At 35.7% G+C, this 17,499-nt stretch overlaps 1 protein-coding gene across 1 annotated transcript; it reads right to left on the bottom strand.

The window, feature by feature from the left end:
* Positions 1-1,798: 1,798 nt before the first annotated feature.
* On the bottom strand, positions 1,799-16,417 carry CUNH11orf58 (chromosome unknown C11orf58 homolog). Its single transcript, XM_037150539.2, has 5 exons — positions 16,195-16,417; positions 11,140-11,223; positions 8,530-8,590; positions 6,358-6,467; positions 1,799-2,397 (listed from the first exon to the last, which is right to left on the bottom strand). Exons 1-5 carry the CDS (start codon positions 16,255-16,257, stop codon positions 2,167-2,169), a joined length of 549 nt encoding a protein of 182 aa, XP_037006434.1. The 5' UTR covers positions 16,258-16,417; the 3' UTR covers positions 1,799-2,166.
* Between the last annotated feature and the right edge of the window lie 1,082 nt (positions 16,418-17,499).

Raw genomic sequence — 17,499 nt, 5'->3', positions numbered from 1 at the left:
ACAGGATAGTTGCAAGAATTTAGTGCGGTGATCACAACTTAAGGTATATGTCAAATTACTATGTAGTACACCTGAAACTAATACAATACTGTATGCCAACTATACTAAAATAATTCTAAAGCAACTCAGACAAGTGGTATAGGTAAACACTTGAGTAGAGTATTTCAACTAAGAAATGATCAATGCTGGGAAAAGTTGCTATTAAGATGAATAGCGTGTTTCACTGTAGGAAAAGAATTTGTATTTTCCCACCTGGTACTTCCTTAATAAGGATATCAGAACGGCATAGCATCTGTCCTCCTTTAATGGTAACCCTCAATCTGATGCGGAAAAAACCACCCAGTGGACCAACAGACTCAAATTTATTCCAACCCTAAATTATGTTAACGTACACTAATGTATGATTTACTTGGAACGAGAATTTCTCTACTTGGAGATGAAGAAAAATGGTCTTCCCATGCAGTTATTTTAGAAGGCTTTTCTATTTACATATATGTACCAGGACTTACAAACAACCCAGCATCTAAACAATAAATCGATGAAAATACTTTTAAAAACATAATACTTGCTTCTCCCTCTTCCACCCTTAAACAAGGATCACTTGAGTCAGTTTTAGGTACCCAACCCTACAAGACTAGATATTTGAAAATCAATGGCTAAAGTGAAATTTATTAAATAAAGTTCAACTTGTTTAAACCAAATTTCATTCATGTTATACATCTTGTCTACTACTCAATTAGTATTTATAAGGTGGGGCAAAAATACATTTACAGTTGTGAGTACATTAAAGTTTATTCTTGTTTTATTATTTATTGTATTATTTTCCATACAAACAACTGTAACCTACTTTTGCCCTAACCTGAATATTGGGTAACACCAATTATAAAACAAGGTGAGAATTAAAAAAAAAAATGCTGGGGTCTAATATGAAAAATATTTCAGAAATCACCTGTTCTAGTTGTTACTCCTCTAACATATTCTAAACTTTAAAATGACACAGGAGTAAGTTTAAAAGCCAAATATAGCAAGCACATACTTAAGTACCTAAGTGTGTGATTCAAGCCTTCAAACACGTTACTAAGAAACATCAATATTTTGGACCCAAGTTCACTGACTAGTCCACAATGCAATTTGTGTAAATCTGATGTACAAATAAACCACATCACAGCAAATGATTCTAATTTTACTCTAACAAAACTAGCAATTAAATCAGAAAGCAATACTACTTTTTAGGAATTAAAAAATGAAGATAACAGTACTGAGATAAAATGAAGAAAATTTGTTTCAGCCTCTTGTTCAAAAAGCCTGTTCCTCAATTTTAGATAATGAGGATAAAGGTGTCACAACCAAATATGGGAAACTGCTTTCTTTTTATTTAGGCCTTAGAAAGAAAATTAACTTTGGTCACATATTACCTAAAAAACAAACAAAAAACACTTTTACATATTCCTAAATAGATAGGACCAAATGATTAGAGAAATAATTTCTTTTGTAAAACTTCACCAAATATTATTTTTAAAAAATCTAACATTCAATGTAATTCATATTATATAAAGACTGCTTGGGACCATAGCATTCCAAATTACGACAGTTGTAACTCCACCCTAACAGATGTGAAAAGTATTTGCTCTCATGTTGTTTTGGTCCAAAAGAGTAGAGCTGAATCAGTAAGATTAAACTAAGTACCTAACCATTTGTCAACATTAATTTAGATTGTTACTGGAAGCAGAAATATCCATGATGAATAGTTCTACTATAACAAAGTATAATAAAATAATTTTTTCATGAACACATCACAGTACAGATAAACTTTTTATAAGTTTATGAAGACACAAAAAAGCTACCACAATCAATAACTAGTGTTTCCCCCACAACTATCTGAAGGGATAAAAAGGTGAGATTAGAGGTCTGATGATGCTAATATGAAAGGAAATTGAGCATTGTATTTATTTCTTATTTTATACAACTCATACTCTTTACAAAAATGATCTTAGTCATGCCCATAAAAGTGTAATCCATGGCATCTGAAAGCAAACACTCTTTGTAGTTACTTAAAAGGGCCTTTTTAAAAATTATAATACAAAGGTCTGTGCTCTATAAGCAGTCCTCCACTGTGCATTATAACAATAAGGCTTACTTTTAATACAAAGACAAAGTATTTGGGAGTTATGAACCACTGGATTTAACAAACATCATTTTATAGTTGCTTTTTGCATCTTTTTTGTTTTTGGGATCCTCCACTTCATCAGGGTGCTCAGAAGCCTGAAGTTCTTCAGCAGATTCTTCTTTCTCTGACTCCGAATCACTTTCAGAGTCATCTGGACTTTCAGGATCAGGTGAATCATCATCATCATCATCATCTCCAGCCACATCACCTTCTCCATCATGATCTTCTACCTAAAAATACCAATTTAAATAAATACAATCATCAAATAGATAAAGTGGAAAAAGCCATTTCCTAGCCATTAACAGTTTACGACTGTACTATGGTAACAGGCTTTCAAAGGAAGAACTGAGGACTCAGGTAGCAACATGTGTTTTATATACCGAGACTTGGGTAGGATTTTGTTGTAAAAAAAGGCTTTGGCCTGACTGGTGTAGCTCAGTGGATTAAGCGTGGGCCTGTGAACCAAAGGATAATGGTTCAATTCCCAGTCAGGGCACATGCCTGGATTGCAGGCCAGTTCCCAGCAGGGGACCCATGAGAGGCAACTGTACATTGATATTTCTCTCCTTCTCTCCTTCCCTTCCCCTCTAAAGATAAAAAAAAAAAAAAAAAAAAAAAAAAAAAAAAAAAAAGGGGCTTTGAATGGGACACATGTGTGTCCTACCCTCTGCTGTTTAAAAACGTGAGATTTTTTAAAAGTAAATAAAGCAAATTAACCTCTGATTCATGGAAAAGTAAAAACCAGTGTTTTGGATATTACGGTGTCAATGTCTTGTATATTATCTTACTTTGGAGTAAAACAAACCAGTAGTTACAATATGAAAAAAGATGAGTTAAGAAACAACTGAGAGCCCTGGCTGGTGTGGCTTCAGTGGATTAAGTGTTGGCCTGTGAACCAAATGGTTGCTGGTTTGATTCCCAGTCAGGTCACATGCCTCGGTTGCGGGCCAGGTCCCCATTGGGGGCATGTGGGTGGCAACCACACACTGATGTTTCTCTCCTTTTCTTTCTCCCTCCCCTCCCCTCTGTCTAAACAAATAAAATAAAATAGAGAGTTTTTGGCCAAGATGGAGGCGTGGGTAGAAACCCTTTGCTTCCTTACACAACCAAAAGGAGGATAACCACCAATCTAAAATCAATAAACAAGCAGAAGTGCCAGAAAATCAAACTGCATGGAACTCCAACAACCAAGGAATTAAAGAAAAAAATCAACCAGAACCATCACACCAGTAAGGCAGTAGATCATACAGGCTGGCTGGCTCAGAAAAACCAAGGTGAACCAGGGCTGGCTAGAGGTGAAACTGAACCTTAAAGCTGACTGGACTACTGGGAGAGAAACTCCCAGTCTCACATGAGGGTTTGTTGGAAAATGGGCTAAAGACGAGTAGGTGGACAGCACTGTTCCCTCTCTGGCCCCTCCCCCACAGTCAGTGCCATAGCGCAGCAAGGAGGGTTGCCTTGCTGGGTGAATACATAGGCCCCGCCTCCTTACAACTTATCAAGTGCACCAACACAAAGAAATATGGCTGAATGAAAGAATGGAGCAAGACTTCAGCAAGAGAACTAAACAACGAGGAGATAGCCAACCTATCGGATGGAGAGTTCAAGAACTGTCTTGAACAAAGACAATTTGATCTGTGATTAAAATGCTCAGAGATCTGAGGGAGCTTGGTCGAAAATTAAAAACACAAATGAAAGATACCCAAAACGAAATAAAGCAAAATATTCAGGCAACGAACAGTGACAGAAAGGAAACCAGGACTAAAAGCAATGATTTGGAACAAAAGGAAAAAATAAACATCCAACCAGAACAGAATGAAGAAACAAGAATTTAAAAAAGTGGAGAGAGACTTACAAATCTCTGGGACAACCTGAAATGTTCCAATATCTGAACTGTAGGGGTGCCAGAAGGAGAAGAATAAAACTAAAAACTTATTTGAAAAAATGAAGGAAAACTCCCCCAATCTGGTGAAGAAAATAGACTGGTGCTAGGAAGCCACGAGAGTCCCAAAGAAGTTGGCCCCAAGGAGGAACACACCAAAGTTACCCAAGAGAGAATCCTAAAAGAAGCAAGAGGTAAAGCTGGAGGTATCACACTACCTAGCTATAGTAATCAAAACAGCATGGCACTGGCATAAAAACAGACACACCCATGGAACAGAATAGAGATCCCAGGAACTGATGCCTATATGGTCCATTAATCTATGACAAGGGTGGTGGTAATATATAATGGGGTAAAGATAGTCTCTTCAATAAATTGTGTTGGGAACAAAAAAAATTAACAACAATGAAAGTAGACCACTTTCTTACACCATGTATGAAAACAAACTCAAAATGGATTAGAGCCCTGGCTGGCGTAGCTCAGTGGATTGAGCGCGGGCCTGTGAAACAGAGTATCGCGGTTCGATTCCCAGTCAGGGCACATGCCTGGGTTGCATGCCAGTTCCCAGCAGGGGACGCATGAGAAGCAACCATACATTGATATTTCTCTCCCACTCTTTCTCCTTCCCTTCCCCTCTATCGAAAAATAAATAAATAAAATATAAAAAAAATAGTTTGGTTAAAAAAAAAAAAAAAGGCTTAGAGACTTAAATGTAAGACCTGAAACCATAAAAGAAATAGGCAGTAATCTGTTTGTCATCGCTGTTAGCAATATGTTTTTGGCTATTGCTCCTCAGGCAAGGATAAAAAAATACAAAGGATTTTATCATTCTAAAAAATATTTGCACGGCAAAAGAAAGCACTAACAAAAGAACAACTTGCTGAATGAAAAATATTGCCAATGAGCCCTGGCTGGTGTAGCTCAGTGGATTGAGCGCGGGCCTGTGAATCAGAGTATCGCAGTTCGATTCCCAGTCAGGGTACATGCCTGGGTTGCAGGTCAGTTCCCAGCAGGAGACGAATGAGAGGCAACCATACACTGATATTTCTCTCCCTCTCTACTTCCCTTCCCCTCTAAAGATAAATAAATAGAATCTTAAAAAAAAAAAAGAAAATATTCACCAATGATACATACTAAAAGGGGGTTAATATCCAAAATAATAGGAGTAAAGAACTCATAAAACTTAACACCAAAACATTTGATTAAAAAAATGGCTAAAGGACCTAATTTGATGCATGTCCAAAGAGGACATACAGTGACTCAGACATCAAGAAGATGCATGGTATCACTTATCATCAAGGAAATGGGAATTAAAATAACAATGAGATATCACCCTCATACTTGTCAGAATGCCTTGTCAATAAAGCAACACACAAGTGCTGGTAAAGATGTAGAAAACAGAAAACCCTCACACACTGTCAGTGGGTGGCAAATTGGTACAGCACCTATGGGAAACAGTATCCAGGTTCCTCAAAAAATTAAAAATAGAACTACATATGATCCATCAATTCGACTTCTTGGTATTTATCTGAAGAAATCCAAAACACTAACTTGAAAAAGTATCTATGCACCCCACCCCTATTTTCACTGCAGCATTATTTACAGTAGCCAAGATATGTAAGCAACCTTGGTGTCCAACAATAGACAAATGGATAAAGAAGATGCAGTTCATATACACAATAGAATACTACTCAGCCATTAAAAAAAGAATCTTGCCATTTGCCACAACATGGAAGGATGAAGAAGTTATATGCTAAGTGAAATAATCCAGACAGAGAAAGACAAATGCCATATTATGACTTCATTTATAAGTGGAATCTACAAAACAAAGTAAATGAACAAACTCTCACAGATACAGAGAACTGAGGGTTGCCAGATGGGAGGAGGTTGGGAGGATGGGTGTAAAATGAGATAGGAATTAAGTACAAACTGCCAGTCATAAAAAGCCATGGGGATGGACAGGAGAGCATAGGGAATAGTTAGTTAATAATATTGTAGTTACTATGTTTGGTACCAGATAGACACTATACTTATTGTGATCACTTCATAGGTATGTAATTGTCTAATCACTTTGTACATGTGAATCTATTAATATTTTATGTCAACTATATTGGGAAAGTACCCTAGTGACTATCTAAGCAGAATTTACATAAGCTGGTATCAGAAAATTTATTTACAAATCCCTTAAAAAAACTCTCTTCTCATTATCTACAAAGACTTAGTTGGGCTAATAAAAATATTTTAACTGTAAAAATTATATCAAGTTGAAAATCATCTTCCCATTTAATGAAAATACATTAATTACTACCTCACTGAAGCCAAGTCCACAATGTCGTCGATATCTTCCTGACAATTTACTGTCCATACTTTGCTGATATTGAGACTCCAGTTCTTCATTAATTTTCTTGTCTTCTTCCCCTGCATGTTCAGTATACTTTGGTTATGTTTCAGTCAGATTAATAAAAATATTTGATTACACAAGAAACCCTGTAATTCAGATGCTATTGTAATCAAGAATTGTGACCTCTCAAACTGTGACTAATTTTACAATTAATTTTGTGGATAGGTTCCTATATCATAGGATACAATGAACAAAATAACTGAAATAAGTATTTATGAATACTTCTTTAATAACCAACACTTTGAACTACAAAAGTGTTTATAAAAGTTAAAAAGCTTGTATTTCCACATAATTCACTTCAGATACAAGAGTCTCAGAAAGAAGTTCCTGAAGACCTTGTATAAAATGCATTAATTACTAAGAACTCTGGCTATTTTATGTTTTAGCTTATTTATAACTCTCGTAACTGGTTTCCTAAAAGTGAAAGTTTTCTTCTAGTCACAAAAACCCTCCAAACAAAACCTTCTGCATTTGAACAGAAATAATGAAGACATGTAATTGTGTCAGAGAATGGTTAACTTGTAATGGGTTTCCTTAATACCTTTCCTTGCATATCAGTTTACTGAATATAAACTTTTTTATTTTATCATGCAACATTTGATATATATATATTTTTACATATATACTGTTGTATGTAGTTATGAAACAGAAAACTGAACAACCACCTATGAACTTACCATGCAAAAACTAGACATTACCAACAGAAACAAAGCTTTCTGTGTATGACATTTTAATTTGTAAATATACGGTTTTCACATTTTAATACAATGTTGGTGCTTTGTATTATTTCTATTCATAAAGCCTTCAGTTTTAAAAAGCAATTAAATACACTTCCATTGTGCAAAGCTCAGGGACTCTTTTAGCCTTTTGTAACAATGCAAATCAATCTGAAATTGTTTTAACACCAGAAATTAAAAGTTTTGTTAAATATACCAATGCCATTAGGCCCTGCTGTTATTAATATCCGTGATCACGATCAATTTTATTGGGATGGACAAAAAGTTTGTCTTTTTTCCATAAAAATCTCTAATAGTGCTTAATTGTCTTTAACTTCATTTGAGATAATTCTGTTAGATTGTATTGTGACAGCTATCATATCAGTATGCTTTAAAAAGAAAAATCAAAATTGGTGAATTTTTGTGTAGCCATTTTAATATTGAAGATGGAAGAAAATATGCAACATTTTCAGTGTATTATGCTTTATTATTTCAAAAAAAGCAAAAATGCAACTGAAATGCAAAAAAAGATTTGTGCAGTGTATGGAGAAGGTGCTGTGACTGATTGATCATGTCAAAATTGGGTTTGCAAAGTTTCATGCTGGAGATTTCTCGGACAATGCCCCACAGCTGGGTAGGCCGGATGAAGCTGATAGCAATCAAATTGAGACACTGAGAACAATCAACGTTCTACCACACAGGAGATAGCCAACATGCCAAAATATCCAAATTAATAAAGTTATTGGAGAAAATGAAAAATGTCTTTTACAGAAAAAAGTAAATAAACATTCTGGCCAACCCAATAAAAAAGAGAAAACTTCACTTCTCAGTAGACTGAATTTAAGTCCAAATCCATTTTCAGTTTTTATTTAAAAAGGTTTCCCCAATATATATTTTAAAAGTTAATTTCTTTAGGCTTTGCAATGAGTCTATGTCCCTCAAATATTTCAGAGCAAAACAGTGAATAACTATATACTATGCTGATTATAACATTATATGCTAAATAATTTATAAAGTAAAAAAAAAATACATAAACTCAATACATATTACATTTTGCAAGATGAGGCACAGAACCTCACTACAATTAAAATACAGGTTGTGAATCAGTAAAAATGAAGACATAAAAGGGTCAATTTCTTAGTTAAAATATTGTATTGATGTATACTCTCACATCTTATAAAAATCAAAGTATATACTAATTGTTATATATGTAACATGTTCACATATACTACATACATTTCAAGTTCTAATTTTTTAATTACCAAAACAATTATACACAGAAGTTAGAATATCCCAAAATATGTACAAATATTCTATATTCCAAATTTAGCACCTCTGTTTTAATAACATCTTAGTTTCTCACCTGTTCGGAAGTGAGATGTTGATTTGTGATCTCCTATAACAAGACGACCAGTATGTTCTTTCTATAAGGAGTCAGGAGAAGTATTAGAATTTGAGACCACTAATTTAACATAATTACTGAGTGTATACTATATGTACAACAATATTCCTGGCTTCTGGGATATAGTGCAGAAAGAAGATTAAATTAAGATCCCTGCCTTTATGGAATTTACATTCTAATAATGGTAGGGACAGGGAGGAGCAAAAAAAAATTACAGTATATTAGAAGGCAGTAAATACTATTAAAACACATACAAATAATCAGAGCAGAGGAAGGGGGTAGAGTGTATATAAAGGTCAAACTGAAATTTTAAATGGGAAGGACAGATAGCTAAAAAATTAAGTCACTCTAAACACGTTCTTTCCTAAAAAGGCCAGTTAAATGAGTTGCTTTAACTTTCCCATCTTCTCTTTCTGGTGCCTCAGGCATATCTATATCTCATGGAAAGAAAGCATATGAGATTATTTAGCTAGCTAAAAAACGAAATAACATGCATAGTAAATAAAGTGATAGATCTTTAAAACATAAAAAAAATGAAAATCTTCATTACTATTGACATAGGTAATAGTAACTACTGACACACTCAATAGTTAGCTCATTAGTATATGACTACAATGAACACCCAGTCTCAAACTGTCCAAAAGGCCACAATTTAAAACCACCTAGTTCTATAGTTCTATAAAACATAAAAATAAATTTGATTCAAAGTTACCAACTAATCTGACTATATAATTACTCTCAATTTATCAGTTCCAATCTACTCTATGATTACTATTTGGTTTCATAAAGAAACTGTTCACCAAAACATAGTGACTTTGCGAAGCAATCTTAATCATCTGTGAAGATATAGTAAATAACAAATCTATTGTGAAAAAATGACAGACACATTCTCCATACCCAAAGATACTAATGAAAGGTTCAAACATTAATGCTTATTGCCTTACCTGCCATTAACACATAAGCAAATTAACAATTCAATATGCTGCTTCTTTAGATTGCAGAAAATACCTCATAAATAAGATCTGATATATAATGATATTAAATTATTCTAGGATGATAGTATTGCACTGGTCTATTCACACATTCTCTGCTAGTTCTCTGTGACCAATAAAATACTCATGGTAATTTATTGACTAGGATTAGGAATATACTGTGTGGCCACAAGCCAGAACACACCTAACCAGCCTAATTAAAAAAAATCAATCTACAATCTTTGTTTTGCTAGAGAATTTAACGTATGCTAAACAACCCACTTACTGGTGGCCAAATTTCTTTTTCCTGTGTTCTATCTGCCCACCCCCCCAGTTTTACAGACGTAACTATAGGTAGCTAAATTTCATACATTTTGTTAGAGTGTTCTACTAGGTTGAGCATGTCGCCTGAACTATTACATATGTTATACATCCTTAGCAAATTGTTTTCTTTGCATGAACTAGGTGAACTTCAGACTACTTTCTACGAACTTCAGACTATTTTCTATGACAGATTTCAAATTACGGGAAATCTGGGTTAATGAGGTAAACAAATGCTTCCTCTTTAAATAGGTCTTCATGTTTTGCATGATCTCTATCCTCGACTCTACTGCTGTAGTCTGGCTAACTCATGCTTTCAGATTCAGAACAACTCTATTTCTGAGGTTTCTGAGGTTTCTTGTTTGTACAGCCAGGCCAGAGTTAGGTACCTTTGTCTGTTGATTTCACAGTACTATGTGTACAGCTCTCCTGTAGCAATTCTAATTCTATACTGTTATTATCCAGTTTCCTCCATTACATGATGGCTCCAAACATGTGTTATTGATCTATGTGACTCCTCCCCTCCAGGACCTAGTACAGTACCTGGTATGTGGTGGTTGACAATTATTGCGAAAACTAAAATGTACAAATACATTCTCACATTAATAACAAAAACAAAAAGCAGATTTTAAGAACCTTGAAAGAGAAAAAAGTTTTTCTACTTCTTTCACATTAGATTTGTAGGAAGGGTATTGGGACAATGTTACAAAAATAAATTCACTTGCTACAAAAATAAATACTAGAGATCACTGTACTTGCATGTAAAAATGAATTGCTAGGAACAGAATTTTTTTTTGCAATAGGTAATATTTTCCCACCACCTTCATTTTATACCTTCTAGTATGTTAATCAAAGGGATTTCTCAAAAATGTATGAACATGAAAAATCAGGGATAAAGGTTAATTCTTTGGTTCCTATTTCAAGAACTAGAAGGAGCTATAAAATATGAAAGACCTACAAATTGGTCTGTCCAGAAATACCTTGTATCAAATGGTAAATCATAAACTTTAATGTCTTCTTTCTTCCATAGGCGTATACTCAAACCAAGAAAAAATTTTTTTAAATACACTCTAAAGCTACTGTCCAGAGGCAATGAAAATCCTAAGAAACAGCAAAAATTTTAAGCACTTGGTTTGGTCAGCTATAGTCCCCGAAGCCTAAGATAATCATGAAGAACAGGAAAATGGAATACAAATGTACTTAGCCCTTCCCACTTAACAAACACAAAAAAGACATATTTTCACAGAAAAGAGAAAAATGCATACAGTCTGATGCTTACCTTTCCTGCACCCATAAGTCTCAAGAACTTTTGTTTTCTTTCTTCATTACCTAAATCTGCTGCCTCCCAATTGCTAGATCCAAGCTGGAAAAGAAATTAGTCAATTAATTTTTTGCAGATAATAAATATTTATATGATGGTTTAACTTAAGACTTTTCTATTTTATGATGGTATGAAAGTGATCCTCATTCTGTAGAAACTGGCCAGACTAAGCTATAATGTTTGGTAGGTTAGGTTTGCATTTTTGACTTAATATTTTCAACTTATGATGGATTTATTGGGTTGTAATGACATTGGAGGAATATCTGTATTCTTTTTGTTACTTCAAGGCAGAAGCTTTTAGTTCTTTTGCAGCCAGAGAGCTTAGTTCTCAAGTTTGTTTTTATGGAGTTTCAGATTCAGTAGGTCTGAGTGATCCATGAGTAACTCATGGATTTCATTTCTAACAAATTCCTAAGTGACACTGATGCTGTTTATGTGGGCAGCCACATGCTGAGACCTACTGTCCCAGTGGAGGACCCTAGAGAACCTAGTACTTTGAACCCAGAAGGCTGCCAAAGTTATTAATTGAAGTTAAAAACTCTGGCCTTTGTGATATTCTACATATCACTAAAGTTTAGTTTAATATCAGAGTCTACTTGCCTCAATATTTGTTTTTCAGTTTCTTTTTGAGCAGTTCTAGTTTTTGTAAGCATTGATACGTCATGACTTTTGTTCTTTCAGAGGTCTTCCAAAGAAAATGTACTTTTTTTTAAAGAACAAAATTACTTATTCTATCTTGTAATTATCAAATGGGTCAAATTAATATCAAATATTGAACTGTTATAAATCTAAAAAAGCTATGCATTCCTAGTATTTTCCCTATATCTCAAAACAAATATAAGAATTACTTTAACTGATATTACCAAGCTAAAAATGACTAAAATAATAAGAAAAATGATAAATGTTTTCTCATCACCTTATCCAAAGTATTGCATCATCTTCCATGAAAACATCACCCCTGTCTGTTGCTTTTTGATTTCTTTGGATACAGTTGATAATTCAAAAATTTTAATTTCTACCCATAATGGCAAGTAGATAAAAAACTGAAAACTGACAGAAGGCATTTCACAATTATTAGACAAACAGAAGGTAAATACAAAATGACAAGTGATGGCAAAATTAATTTCTATGGAAAAATCTTTGGATGAATACTAGGTAACTTTGCTCCAACCCAGAAATCAATGAGACAAAGAAGAAAAAAAAAAAGAGAGAAAAGAAATACAATATTCTCATCCAGAGAGTTACTCAACAAAGGAATTCATCCTGCAGTATTTTGCAATAGCCTGGATCATGCTGTTTTTCTGAAAAGGGTGACTGTTTCATTTCCTCTTTTATGATCTTTGTACACCAAAACTTTCTTGATATGGCTTTTAAGTGGAAAAATGATGAAGGCAAGTATGTATACAAAGGTGACTAGAAATGTAGAAATGAAAGCATTCACTGGATTGATCATTCTAATTGAGTTTATCATCTAAAAATGAAAATGTTTCACAATTACAGAGCGAAGACAATAACCCTCTTTCCAAAACAAAATTATGAGCAATCAAACATTTCAAATAGTTCAAGTAAGATTATATTTTGATGTTACAAATATAATAACTAGAATAACTTCATAATAAAGCTAAAATCTACTGGAAAGAGATTTAAAAATCTGAAATTATATGTTCCAGTTTCACAACTGACAACTGATAAGCAGTTAGCTGTATTTAGAGGATGCTAATTATTTTGAGTATAATTATCATGAAAATGTGGAATACAAATTTGGTTTGCCATGATTAAATTCATATTAGAATTTCTAATAAAGGTGATTTTTGCTATCCCTTTATTATTACTTCTGAAAATTATTAAAAAAAAAAGACTGATATAATATAAAAGAAACAATGATGGTCACATCTCCTGGGCATGTAAGAGTTAAAACTGTTTGTACTCACTGGACAACCTCTTAGGGCTCTTCCAAATTCCATTTGGTACAGGCTTATATGCTCTCATGATTTTGGCTACCTCAGGTCCAAATTTTTGCTTCTTTCCACCTGACAGCTCAACTTTTCACATACCAGTTAGTTCTTAACAATTTCTGACTCAACAAAGTTAAAAAACATGAGATAGTGTTTTACAACTTACAAACTGCTTTCACTTACATTCTCTCAAGAGCCCATTTAATAAATAAGGACACTGAGGCAAAGAGGCTAAGGAACTTGCTTCCATCCTCTGACCTTAAGTCCTCTCCTCTTTCCACATCATCCTACATGATCAAATTGAGTATGTGGAAGTAGTTTGTGAACTACTTATAAAAGAATATAAAATTAGGTTAAATACTGTCTAAAAACCAAAGATTTTCCAAACTCTTTATGAAAAGAGCAAATGTCTTCAATGTCTTTATATAAATAACCTTATCAATTACAACTTATAATCCTATTTTTTTCTAATCTTTAAGTCCTTCTGATTCTTCCTTTCAAAGATGTTAGCATATAACAAGTACCCTGCCCAAGTGCTATATTCTGAAAAGCACATGGGTGCCTGACACATTCTTAAAGGTTCTCAGCTAGTGACTAAAATTAACCTCCCCACTCCTGACTCCCTAAAAGATAGCTTTCATTTCTCCACTCTAATCAAAGCAACAAAACCAATGCCATAGTCATTCTTAGGATTTACTTCTAACATTGTCAGCATTTTCCTAGAGCTGAATTTTGTGATTTAGTATATACTTTTAATATCTTTTTAAATGTTTTGTGATTCTCATGTAACCTGTGAGGTCAATAGGCAAAGAAAACTTCAATGACCTTTTTACATGTAATGGATGTTCACTACAAATTATTGACCAAGTACACATAATTAGATGACTTTCTACAAGTTATATTTTGATTTGAAAACATTTTAAATGTTTTACATATATAAAATTCATATAAAGAATGGACTTAAAAATCACTCTCAAGGGATAGATTACTGTATTGCACTACAAGGTATTAGCAACTTAATCAATTTTACAGAATGTGTGTTGGTGCGGGGTCCTGATTTGGACTTGCAACTATTTATAATCATCACCTTCAAAGAGAATGCTTATAGGATTGGAAAAGGTCTTCAGGGTCATCCAGTTTAAACTGATCCCCTCGGAAGCTGCAGAGACTTAATTACTTAATTTCTTTAACTTTGTGTTAAACTAATTAGCATCACCAAGAGTTTTCTGTCAAGCTAATACATCAATTTTCTTTCTGAAGATTTTATTTATTTATTTATTTTCAAAGAAGGGAAGGGAGGGAGAAAGAGAGGCAGAGAAACATTGATTGTTTGCCTCTCTCACCCCCTCAGCAGGGAACGGAACCCACAAACCAGACATGTGCCCTGAGCAGAATCCACCTTTCACTTTGCAGGACACTGCCTAACCCAATGAATCACACCAGTCAGGCCTAAAACAGCGATTTTCAACCTGTTCATCTCACGGAACACATAAACCAATTACTAAATTCTGTGGCACACCAAAAAATATATTTGTTGCCAATCTGACAAAAAAGAAGTAATTTTGATTCATTCACACTGGACAGCGATTGTTGGGTTGGCTGTTCTCATTTACACGTTTTAAGAATTCTTGCTGCACACTGGTTGAAAATTGCGGAGCTAAGAGAGTATGTTGCTGAGCCTGGCAAAACAGGTGCCTAACGTTCTAGCAATCAAATCACAGTTAAAAACCAGGAGGCAAACAATGTAACAGATTTTAAAATAGCATCCAGGTTACTCAAAAACCTAGATAAATTCCTTAGCATGTCCTGGAATATCATATCAACAAGAAAAGGTCTAAATGCCAGTTGTAGGAAGAAACAGATAATATGAATAAATCTCTCTATATCTATTACTCCTCAAATCTTTACTGATTGCTAATCTTTCTGCAAAACTAAAAGACCCTTACTATTCTGGATGTAACCATTCCTCCCAGAGTGGTGGGTCTTAACCATCTCATTTGCTGCAAATGATGCACTAGAAGTATCCAGTGAGCCTTTTATGGTTTACACAGTAAGATATTAGGCACCGAACTGCACTATAGAAAATAAAGAACCCTATACATCCAGACATTGACAGTACTTTAAACAAAAACGGAAAGAAAACTAGATGGTGTCCTTCACCATCCTTCAAGATGACCTACCATACCCCCCTCCCCCAAATTTCCCTGTCAACGTCCCCAAGGCGTTTATTTACTCATTGTAAGAAGGACCCAGTTTTACGTTTACTGGTTACTGCAGTTTCCATGACAGTGCGCGAAGAGCTGGGACAAATATACATAAAAGCCCAGGATAATACATACTTATTCATCTTAGAATTTCCAACACCTGGCATAGCAGTAAATATTCAATGTGTTGCGTTAAGGAATGAATGGTTTGCTATTTAAACTGACATCTGGGAGGGGAGGGCAGGAAAGAGGCAAGGGGAGAGGGAGGAGGGGCAAGGGAGGGATTTGACATCAAAACGGGCTTCTAGGTCTCAACGTCTGAAGACTTCACCACCTTGCGCCAGTAACATATTACTCCCCTCCCCTCGTAGAATTTTTCAGTTCAATACTGTTCTGAATTTACCCTTAACAGCACAGTTAAATTCAATCGTTAGGAATACGTTGCAAAAATAATCCCGGCCAGAAAATTTGCCTTAAATGCAGGAACATTTTGACACTGTCACAAGAGCATTTTAAGCCTAAAACAGGCAAGGCCTTGCCATCTCTAAGAAAGGCTCCACCAACAGGCTTCATCAGCCCCCCAAAAGGCAAATGATCCCCTGACTACGATTTCACTTCTGGCCCATACATGATTTCTTTCCTCGATCCCCCTTCCCACGCAGCTCTCTGGCTCTTAGAGCGCGGCCCTCTTCAAACCTTCCGACCCTAAATACGGGAGTATTTCCCATTCCTCCGCGCCCCCCACTTCTCCTTTTCGGGCCATCTCAGGCGTTTCCTCCTTTTATCCACCCATCCCGGCCTACCCCAGCCTTTAGTAGGCCTCAACCCTCATCCACTCCGCCATTGTTATTTACATCGTCGTCTGGGGAGGCCGAACGCTTCACCCCGTGTGGATGGGACTCCCTGGCAGCACTCATCGTTGCTGGGACCCGAACGGCAAATGCCAACCCGACTCGCTCTTCTTCTCAGGCGCAGCGCCAGCAGCCTTCAACTTGCCACCGGACCAAGCAGCGCCACTCAAGAACGCAGAGCCTCTTGGACCTTCTCCGCCACAGTCCACAAGCCGCAGCCGCTAGCCACCCCCGGGGCACTCTGGGAGTTGTAGTTTTCTGGCCGACTCCAACCCGCCTGAACAAGAGACAAAGAGGGGCAGCTAAAACTACAATTCCCAGGAAGCCAAGCGGCGTATAACGCGTTGTGTGGCGGGAGTGTCCTCTGAGGCTCCACCTTCTCCGGTTGGTGAAGTGAACTTTCCCGCGGATGGGTATGGCGGTGTTGGTTGCTGCTCAGTGTCGTTGGCGCAAAGAGAGGCTTAGGCCTTCTTTTCGCTTTTCACTGTGAGATGCCGCACCATTGACATATGTATCCGTCATAGTTAAGCACCTAGGTTTAAATGTAATGTTTAAGGTTTACTGAATCCTCACGAGTAACGTTCTCCCAAGACAAAAACCTTAAAAAAAAATGGCTTCTGCCGTTTCCATCTTGATATTTTCTATTACTGGTAGAGATTTCTAGATGACCAGCGTTACCGCTGTCCAGAAGATGCTGATAAATGTTTTGCTTTCTTTTTCTCACTGAAATTCAGTATAGTGTTGTACCAGTTTTACTGGCTGTTAAACTGGGGTCCACGTGAGGGAATTTTTTAAGCTTTCCACGTGGCTTTGTGCGAAGTGCGAGTGACCCTATCTGACCTCGCTGCTGGTGGGCAGGCATTGTGCTTTTGGGGCCTCGACATGAGGAGTCCCCCTTTCTTCCAGAAAGCCCTGTACTTTTTTTCTTTAAAAAAATGCATGTTTATTTTTTTGAGGAGAAATTCACAATATAAAATTAACCGTTTTAAAATGTATAATTAAGTGGCATTTAGTACATTCAGAGTTGTGCAACCATCATCTTGATCTAGTTCCAAGACATATTCATCACCCCAAGAGGAGATTCAGTACCCTTAAAAGCAGTCTTTCCCTTAGTACCTCCACTCGCAGAAACCACCATCTAAAGGTTTTATTTGAATGTTGGAGATTTATTCATGCACTATCAAGGTATCTGAATTTTAAACCAGGTCTGAAACTGGCTGCCTTTAAACCTAATATTCTGTCAGGATCCTTGTTCTTAATTATTCTGAAGCTTCTAGCTTTGATAAAAAAATTTGACTTTTTAAAAAA

Source organism: Artibeus jamaicensis, unplaced genomic scaffold (assembly GCF_021234435.1).
Source record: "Artibeus jamaicensis isolate MK-2021 breed Jamaican fruit bat unplaced genomic scaffold, CSHL_Jam_final contig_797, whole genome shotgun sequence".
In the NCBI taxonomy this organism is placed as follows: Eukaryota; Metazoa; Chordata; class Mammalia; order Chiroptera; family Phyllostomidae; genus Artibeus; species Artibeus jamaicensis.
The sequence above is the reverse complement of the archived record's forward strand: the minus strand, read 5'-3'. Positions and strand labels throughout refer to the sequence as shown.